At 47.9% G+C, this 10071-nt stretch overlaps 1 protein-coding gene and 1 pseudogene across 1 annotated transcript; both read right to left on the bottom strand.

The window, feature by feature from the left end:
- Window positions 1-1697: 1697 nt before the first annotated feature.
- On the bottom strand, window positions 1698-3940 carry LOC123067331 (BTB/POZ and MATH domain-containing protein 1-like). The gene has a single exon (XM_044490172.1). The coding sequence runs from the start codon at window positions 3927-3929 to the stop codon at window positions 1773-1775; it is 2157 nt and encodes a 718-aa protein (XP_044346107.1). The 5' UTR covers window positions 3930-3940; the 3' UTR covers window positions 1698-1772.
- A 2920-nt stretch (window positions 3941-6860) lies between these two features.
- LOC123064823 (uncharacterized) lies at window positions 6861-9231 on the bottom strand (annotated as a pseudogene).
- Between the last annotated feature and the right edge of the window lie 840 nt (window positions 9232-10071).

Here is a 10071-nt window from a genome sequence, read left to right on the forward strand (position 1 = left end):
CACTAAGTAAACCACACCTACATATGCAAACTAAGAGTTAATTTGAGCTCAAATTGCATATAAATCAAATAAACTACCACATATAATTACTCCGAAACTAAAACCCACAAATCACTATATTTATAGAGCATTGCAAGAGCTAATCTAGCAATGAGAGATGAAAGGACAAAGTTGCTAACCTTTGTGATCACTTGGATGGATGGGGGGCTTCAAATCTTGAAATTTTTTGGGCAAAATGAAGGATGAGCTCGAGCAAGAGGGGAAGAACAGAGAGGAGAGGAAAGGGAAAGAACAGAGAGTTCGGGCTCGACGAAGGGTTTATATAGGATCATCTTTAGTCCCAGTTGGTGATACAAACCGGGACTAAAGGTGAGCCTCTAGTTTCGGTTGGTGCCACGAACCGGGATTAAAGGGGTTGGTGGGGTCCCAGCCTGACACCAGCCTGCCACCATCTCTTTAGTCTCGATTCGTGACACGAACCGGTACTAGAGGTTCAACACGAACCAGGACTAATGATGTCCGCCCGCATAGCCGTTGGAACCGGCAGTAATGATCACATTAGTGCCGGTTCATTTACAAACCGGGACTAATGTGTCTCACGTAAATTAGTTTTTCTACTAGTGAAACTGAATCTCAAAAATCTCATCTTTAGGTTCTTGAAAATTATAAATAATCACACCTGAATTATTTCTGTGCAAAATGAAAGAATTTGGACGGCTTGATTCAGTGATATGTGTAGAGAAAAGAGAAATAATGGAATCAAGGATATACAGCTAGCCCCGAAAAGAATAACTGTACCAAAAGCAATTTACTATCAAGATGTTCAGGGAGACATTCGTCGAGTTCAGCTGGTCTCGGAGCATCTTCGACAGAGCCTTGAAGAAACTTCCCCAATAATGGTTATTGGGATCTTCAAAATTTGGCGGACATTTTGAAATTTTTTAATTTGTAAAAAGAAAAAACTAAAAAAGGAAAAGGAAAAATATAAAAATAAATAAATGAGAAAACCCAGTGCAAGATGCTTCTAGTGTTTGGGATATCTTCTAGAAGGTTCCTAGAGCAGGAACACTGATCCAATCAAGATGACCAAGAAATCTGGATGACCTAGAAATCCAATGCCATTGTGATAGCTGTGAATAGCCATCTGCTACCTGAAAATAGGGCTTTCCGACATCTATTGGGCTCAAATTAAAAGGAAAACAAGCATCAACTGAGAGGGGCGTTATAAAGGACGGACTTCATGGAGCCGTTTTCCAAAAAGTAAATAATACTCCCTCCATTCCACAATATAGTGCATATAGATTTTTCTGGAAGTTAAACTTTATCAACTTTGACCAAGTTTATAGAGAAAATTGTCTACATTATGAAAATATAACTTATGATGTATCCAATGATGTGCATTTGGTATTTTTCTCTATAAATATGGTCAAAATTTGTAATGTTTGACTTTTGAAAGAATCTATAGGCACTCAATATGGAAGGGAGGAGTAATTGAAAATATATTGTAATGTTTCATCAACTAATTTGATTATCTGCATGCTACAAAAAGCCAAATATTTGGTCAGAAACAACAAAGAAAAAGCCTATTTTAATTGATGTATTTATATTTTCTGTTTACATCAGATTGAACATATATGTTCATGAAATTTTATACGTGTATACTACAAATATATGTGTATACTATAATTGGGCTGATTTTGATCTTTAGCAGACCAAAATTGACAAGAAAACAAAATAAGATTTGAACTGGTACTAGAGAGTAGAGACTATAGCTAGTCCTCCAAGCCGATGAATGTTTTCAGCAGGTCCTTGGCCACGTCTGGGGCGGAGACGAACTCGATGCAGTAATCTTCAAGCTCCTTGCAATGGTGACGGCGCGCGAGCTTCGCAGTGGCCAACAGGTTGTCTTTCGACAAGGACTCGCACAACAAGTTCTCACACATGGCCTTCATTCTCGTCAGCCCAAAGCGGCACGCCGCCGTGAGCATGTCCCCAGTCAGCAACCTAGTGCCATCTCCAGGAAGGAGCTCGTCGGTGTAGATAAAATGGAGCACGGCCTTGAACACCGCAGCCTTCATGTCGTCGACCCGTACCATGGCGGCGGCGTGGTCATCCTCCTTGCTGTTGTTGTTGTTGGTGGCCACCACCGCTTCGTGTAAGGCTGGTGCCCGCGCGGCGATCACGAGCTTGTGCGCGCGGATCTCGCTCTCCTCGACTAGGAAGGCCACGTCCGAGCCATTCTCGCTTGCCAGCAGCTGCTCGAGTTGCGTGGAGATTTCGGAGGGAGGAACGGTGACCATGAATCTGGCGCCAATGGTGCTAGCCCTAGTGTAGGGCTCTTTAGTGACGTCGACTTCGCAGCGTATGGTCAAGGAGCCATCACTTGCCATGTACTTTGATTTCGCATTTTCTATGCCGACACACTTGGGATAACCCCATGTTCTAGCGGTGTTCCCCCCAAAGAGAGTGACAGAGCTGCTCTTCACGGTGAGCGGCCACGTCCCGCTCGGGTCTTGGATCTTGAAGCACCTGGACGCCCTGACGCCGGGGAATCCTTTAGGAAGATCAGATACAAGCGAGAGGAAAACGGAGATGTACTTCCCAGCGTCGTCGGATCTCCCCGATGGGTACACGTCTAGCACCCAGTCATAGCCGCCGACCTTAAAAGGGCTGGAATGGATCTTTTGGCCAACGCCATGACTCCTCTGCACGGCGTTAAAGTTGGGGATCTTGAAGTCGTGCCAGCCGTGCACCTCCTCCGACGCGTTGAACGTCGATGAGCTCTTCTCCGACAGAAGGGAGGAGTTGCGGTCAAGGCCATGCATGGCCATTGCAACTCTCTCTACGATCTCGAGTATCAAAGGGCTGCAGGTTTCCTTGAGCTCCTCGTACTCCTGCGTCGCCATCACGGCCGCGAGCACGTCGGGGTGGGTTGCAATGTGCTCGATGCAGGATTGCTCGAGCTGCCGGCAGCTCTTCCGGCCACGCACCAGCAGCAGCGTCGACATGACGGTCGATGCGTTGAGGTTCTCAGAGAGGATCTTCTCGCACATGAGCCTCAGCCTTTCCAGGTCGTACCGGTCGGCTGCCACGAGCAGGTCGCGTGCCATGGCTTCACAGCGCCTTGCCTTCGAGGGGCGCCGTGCCACGTTTTTGCTTGGTTTGATGGGCATCTCGTCGGTGTAGATGAAGCGAAGCATGGCCCTGAATGTGGAGGCGCTCATGTCATCGATCCTGATGGCGCGCGCCCCCGCGGTGGAAGCGGAACCGTGCCACCTGAACTCGGCGGCGAAGACGGACGAACGCATGGCGAGCACGAGCTTGTGCGCCTTGATCTCGGTCTGCTCCACCAAGAACGTCACGTCCGGTGGTACGCTGCTGGACGCGTCTGGTAGCATAAGTTTTTCGAGATCCTGGGAGACGGTCGGCGATGATGGCACCGCGACGACGAAGCGTTTCGTGCTCTCCGTTTTGGCAACTGGTTTCTCGTCGAGCACGTCGACGGTGCAGAGAATGGTGAGGCAGTCGTCCTCCACGTAGCGCGCCTCATGGCCACGGAACAAATCTGGGAGCGTTAGCTTCCAGCTCTTGCCGGTTTTGGAGAAGACGTTGTGGCCGTCGCTCCGCCACACGGCAGCCGGCCACCGGCCGCGCGGGTCGTCCATGCGGAGGCTGGCCATGGCGACGACGACGTCTCCCTTGCTGTTGCCGGCGGCGACGAGCTCGAGGGTGATTGACGAGAGGTGATCATCGCCTTTCTCACCGAAGTCGCAGAGGAGGGCCCATGTGTGGCCGCCGGCAAGAAAGTCGCCGGACCTGATACGGCCGTTGATCCTCGGCACTCTGTAGCCCACGATGTGGAAGTGGTGCGTCGCTCTGAAAATGGACGACTTATGCGTCGACGCCGTGTTTTGCGGCGTGGAAGCCATGGCGGCCAGATTCATGGTTTGCTAGATCGATCTATATATCCGGGAAGAGGAAGAGGCCAATATCCATATATGGTCGTTGATGATTCGAATCGATCCCAACCGTAAAAGTTTCAATCTCTTTCCAAGTAGCACGCGCATGCTCTTTTTTAGTTCGACGTGAGGGCCGGGGGCCAATGCACAATGGTCACGCAAGAGACGTAGTGACTAAATATATATTTAAAAAATAATAATCAGTTTTTTCTTGCGAATAACAATAATCAGTTCTTAATGATGGATGGATATCAGATTGTACTGCTTCATCAAAGAACAATTTTACTAAAATCAGTCAACTGATTTCGATTTCGCTTTCAAGTCAAACACTGGTCCGTCCAATCCACGTCATGAATCTCAACGCGTTTGTGTCATTTTTGTTAGTCGTGGGTGGGTCTTGTTTCTTAGTTGGGCCTTTTCGTTCGTGTTTTCTTTCTCACCTTCTCTGGACTCCGACCCGTTTTCTCTGGGGCTCACTTTGTCGTTTTGACAATGTCGGGAGGAGGAGAGAGGGGTGGAGACGGTGGAGGTAGGCGACCTGTCGGCGAGCAACGTTTAGGAGGGAGAGGCTGTGGAGGGAGGCAAGCTGCGGGAGGAAGGAGAGGGGAGAAACAGAACTAAACCGACTAGTACAGGTTGTGGTCTGGTTGTGAGGGGAAGTTGACTGTCGTGTACCTGCTGATTAATATGATATCTGTTGTTGCTGCTGTCTTTTCGACACTATATCATATATGGAAGATGCACTAGTACTGATGTTTACCAAACTGGGCTGGTGTGCAGGTGCTTCTGGAATGATGCATCAAAAGCTTTATTGGCGTCGCTTTGCTGCTGGCGGGCTCTTGATAGCTTGTGGTGTGACTGAAGGACGGACGAAGGTCGTGGTGGTGAAGCCCGAGGCCATGATGATGGATGGATTCGTCAAGATTAGTTGTTTTGAGAATTGCTACGTTGTGTTGGTAGGATGGATGCACTGGAGTAGGTCTTGGAAATCATCTATCCTAGTAGTGGTATTGATGGGTGATATAGGATGAAGCAAAGCACACAGGTCATTGTATTTATACTCGCAACAATATTTGATATATAACACAATTGTCTCAATGCTTCTCAAATTTCTAACCATGTGTTATGCTGCCAAAATTTCTGGCTAGAATTCCCACGACTTGTCTAAATTTTGGCCTTCTTTGTGAGGAAACTAAAACTTCAGGGTCTTGACTGCAAAATGTAAGAAAACCTTTAGGGTCTTCTCTGCAAAATTCTCGCACATGGCCGGTGAATGTTTAGCGGTTTGGCGGCGGCGGTCTCCAGGGGAGGCGGCGGCGGCGAGAACGTGTTCCACGGGATGCTGACGGTGGTGAGCAACCCGAGGAAAGACGGCAGCCCTGCCGGAGTATGGACATATTGTTTAGACGTGTCAGGTGTACATACATTCAAACAGATTGTTCTGAACCCAATGATCTTTCTGAATGTTACAAAGTATTTACATGTAGTTGTCACTCCCTTCAGCTTCAGCTGAGGGTTGAGTTGTCTCAAACAAAAAAAAAAGATGAGGGTTGAGCCCTATATCACAAATATTCTTTGATACTTGCGTTCATTTATTGAAATTTGCCGACGTATTTGAAAACATTATTTTTTATTTTTTTGATCATGTTATAATGCAAATATTTTTTGAATTCATGAATAATTTTTAAAAACACGTTTTTAATTTTTTTGAAATCATAAACCATTTGAAAATTGTGAGCATTTTCCCAATTCTGAACATTGTTTGAAATCACGATTTTTTTGCAAGCTTTTGAAACTTTTTAAAAATTTGCGGACATTTACAAATTATTGTTTGTAAAATAAAAACAAGAAACAGAAAAAACCCAAAATAAAAATTAGAAACTCAATAAAGAAATAATCAGAAAACAAAAAAACCAGTTTAGAATGCTTCTAGAAGGTTCCCAAACCGGTACTAAAACACGGGCTAGAATTCTTCCATGTACCCTAAATGGGCGTCCCACTTGCTCTCGCTGGTGCGCTCGCCTGTGCGTTCTGGTGACAATTAGCTGCAACGAGCGATAAATAGGGTTTGGCGGCATCTACTGGGCTCGTCTTAAAAGAAAAAAAAGCATCTAGTGAGAGCGGCGTTGCAAAGGAGAGGCTCGATGGAGCCTTTTTTTTTTGAAAATATGTTTAGAAGTTTTAAAAAAAGGACATTTTTTGAAATAAATACATATGCATGTTCTTCAAGTATGTATAAAGTTCGATCAACTTTTTTTAGTGGGAAAACCTCTTTTATTAATCAATAACTAGGTTTACAAGGAATAACAAAAGGGTAATGGGAAACCCCGGTCACAAGTGGCACCCTGTTTCTAACTAGAAAGTTTAGCTAAGTTATGTGCCTCTTTGTTCATGTCTCGACCTTCAAACACAAAATCAGAAGTAGTAAACTCATGTGCACTCACACTGGTCTCCCTGATGATAGGTCCGTATCTTCGTTCAGTTCCTCCTTTAATCTCCGAAACAACAGATTTGCAGTCACATGAAATGATAACTCTTTGTAGTGAGAGGTCTAGAGCAAGAGCTGAACCTTCACGACACGCAAGCGCTTCCGACGTCGCGGCCGAATTCGTTAACAACAAAGAAAAAGCCCATTTTAATCTATGTATTTCTTATTTTTTGTTTACATCACATATGAACATATATGTTCATGATTTTCTTTACATGTATACTACAAATATATGTCTAAATATATACTTTTTCCAGATTTTTTGATGTATGGAAAATTTATTTTAGCTGAAAAACTAATAAAGAGCTCTATGGAGCTCGGCCTCTGTTGGCACTTTTCTGCATCTACTGAATTATACTACAGGCTGTTGGGTTGGATCGATGCATGTATGTAATTTGTTATGTGTTGAAATCAGATTGATTAAACAGCAACAAAATTGACCATTAGGATGCTTTTGATCTGACCAAAAATTGAGAAGAAATAAAATAAGATCTTAACAGGTACTAGGGACTATAATAGCTAATCCTGCAAGCCGATGAAAGTTTTCAGCAGTTCCTTGGCCACGTCCGGGGTGGAGACGAACTCGATGCAGTAATCTTCAAGCCCCTTGCAATGGTGATGGCGCGCCAGCTTCACAGTGGCCAACACGTTATCTTTCGTCAAGGACTCGCACAGCAAGTTCTCACACATGGCCTTCATTCTCGTCAGCCCAAACCGGCACGCCGCCGTGAGCATGTCCCCAGCAAGCAACCTGGTGCTATCTCCAGGCAGGAGCTCGTCGGTGTAGATAAAATGGAGCACGGCCTTGAACACCGCAGCCTTCATGTCGTCGACCCGTACCACGGCAGCGGCGTGATCCTCCTCCTTGTTCTTGGTGGCCACCGCCGCCGCTTCGTGTAAGGCTGGTGCCCGCGCGGCGATCACGAGCCTGTGCGCACGGATCTCGTTTGCCTCGACTAGGAAGCTCACGTCCGAGCCATTCTCGCTTGCGAGCAGCTGCTCGAGTTGCGTGGAGATTTGGGAGGGCGGCACGATTACAGTGACTCCAACGCGAGTGGTGCTAGTCCGACTAGCAGTGTAGGGTTCCTTAGTGACATCGACTTCAGTACTTCACAGCGTATGGTTAAGGAGCCATCATTTGCCAGGTACTTGGATTTCGCATCTTCCACGCGGATAAACGTGTTGTACCCCAATGCCATAGAGTTGCTAGTATGGTTGGTTGAGCTGCGACCCACCTTGAACGGCGACGACGGCCGGCTGGGGTCTTGGATCTTGAAGCACATGGCGGTCTTCACGCCGGCGGTTTGTACAGGAGGAGGATCAGACACCAGCTCGAGGAAGACGGAGATGTACTCGTCGTCTTGTTCCACCACGGTGGCATTCCCCGACGGGTACAACCTTATCTTCCAGTCGTGGCCACCGACCTTGAAAATGCCAGAATATATTGGTTGGCCAAGGCCATGGCTCCTCTGAACGGCCTTGAAGTTTGGGATCTTGAACTCGTGCGCGCCACACGCCACCTCCGACACGTAATACGTGGACGTGGAACAGCTCTTGTCTGCTGGCCGCGGGCAGTTGATGCCGTCGGAGGAGGAGCGGTTGCGGTCCAAGCTATGCATGGCTACTCTGTCCATGACCTCGAGTATTATAGAAGAGCTGGAGTTTTCCTTGAGCTTCTGGTACCCCTCCGTCCCCTTCACGGCGGCGTACACATCTGGATGGGATGCAATATACTCAATGCAGGATTCCTCGAGCTGCCGGCAGCTGTGCCGGCCGCGTACCAGCAGCAACGTCGACATGACGGTTGCTACGTTGAGGCTCTCAGTCAGGATCTTCTCGCACATGAGCCTCAGCCTCTCCAGGCCGTACCTGTCGGCGGCCACTAGCAGGTCGCGCGCCATGGTTTCACGGCGCCTCGACGCGTACTTCTCTTTGCAGGCGCGCCGCGGCCGTGGCATATCGTTGCTGTTTGGTTTGATGGGCATCTCGTCGGTGTAGATGAAGCGGAGCATGGCCTTGAAGGTGGAGACGCTCATGTCGTCGATCCTGACGACGCACGGCCCCACGGTGGTGGTGGTGCTGTGCAAGTCCAACTCCGCGATCAAGACCGGCGACCGCACGGCGAGCACGAGCTTGTGCGCCTTGATCTCGCTCTGCTCCACCACGAACGTCACGTCCGGTGGCACGCAGCCGGGAGTCATCTCGGCGTCCGTCGGCATAAGCTTGGCGAGATCTTGAGAGACGGTGGGCGACGACGGCACAACGGATACCGAGCGGTCCTTGTTCTTGAGGGTGGCGGCGAGCTCCTCCTTGAGGACGTCGACGGCACAAAGGATGGTGAGGCGGTCGTTCTCCACGTAGCGCGCCTCATGTTCGCGGAACGAATTTGGCACCGTCAGCTTCCAGCTGTTGCCGGTCTTGGAGAAGACGTTGGGGTCGTCGCTCCTCCACAGGGCAGCCGGCCACCGGCCGCGCGGGTCGTCGATGCGGAGGCTGACCATTGCGACGACGTTGGCCTTGCTGTTGCCGACCATCTGGAGGGTGATGGACGCGAGGTGACCATCTCCTTGGTCACCGAATTCGCAGGCGAGAGCCCAGGTGTGGCCGCCCGCATGGAAGTCGCCGGACCTGATGGGGCTGCTGACCTTGCGCACGCCGTAGCCGACGATCTGAAACTGGTGCGTGCCTCCGACAAGCGCTGATCTGTGCGTCGACGACGTGTTTTCCGGCGCTGACACCATCGCTAGGTTTTGGACTCTTGGTCGGCTCCGAGTCCTAGATCGATCGATCAGCCGTACGTACGTAGCAGTTAACTCTAGCTATATATGGCACTCCGCGAAAAAACCCCCCCAAAACTTCACCTATGTTATTGCAGGTTGTGATTTTTTCCCAAACGAACAGATAAATCCAGGAGTCCTCCCACTTTTTGATCTGAGCAACGCAAAGTGTGAGTGCGTGGAAAAAAGTTTGGGACCTAGATTGCCTGGCTAAAGTCAGAATCTTCACTTGGAAAACGCCGCATGGTATCCTACACTAGTAGAAAACATGACTTACATTCGGGCCAGATAAGTTCATTAGTCCCGGTTCAGTCACGAACTGGGACCCATGGGCCCATCTCGTCGCCGGCACCACCGTGGTGAGCCTCTTATTCTTATCTTCTTTCTGAAAGGAAAAAAATAATTCTTACTTGTATGTTTAGATAGATACTTGTATAATTTTCTTACTTTTATTATTGCTTCTTATTATTTAGTGCGATAGTTTTGGTATCCGCCCCCGTCGTCCCTCGTCCTGTCTATGATTCGGATGTGGTATATATTATCTTTATACCTATTTGGTTCATTTATTGTTTGTGATAATTATGCCGACCAACGTGACGTAGATTTTATTTATCTAGGAGATATGTGAACCGGAAATTCCAACTGACCCTATTGTCGAGAGGTTAGATTTAGTTGAAGAAGAAAACAATTTCTTGAAGGAAAAAATAAAAAAAAATTAAGGAGGAGAGATGATATTGGAGTTGCATGTTGCAGATGTCATCGATGATCACAAGATCAAAATGGATGCAATGCGCTTGAAGATTAGAAATATTAGAAAACATGCCATTCATACCAAGGCTTGGTATCA

This window comes from Triticum aestivum, chromosome 3B (genome assembly GCF_018294505.1).
Source record: "Triticum aestivum cultivar Chinese Spring chromosome 3B, IWGSC CS RefSeq v2.1, whole genome shotgun sequence".
Taxonomy (NCBI): domain Eukaryota; kingdom Viridiplantae; phylum Streptophyta; class Magnoliopsida; order Poales; family Poaceae; genus Triticum; species Triticum aestivum.

What these genes read in the sequence shown, in the direction of transcription:
- LOC123067331 (XM_044490172.1), bottom strand. Translation starts at nt 3,929, where the DNA reads ATGGCTTCCACGCCGCAAAACACGGCGTCGACGCATAAGTCGTCCATT.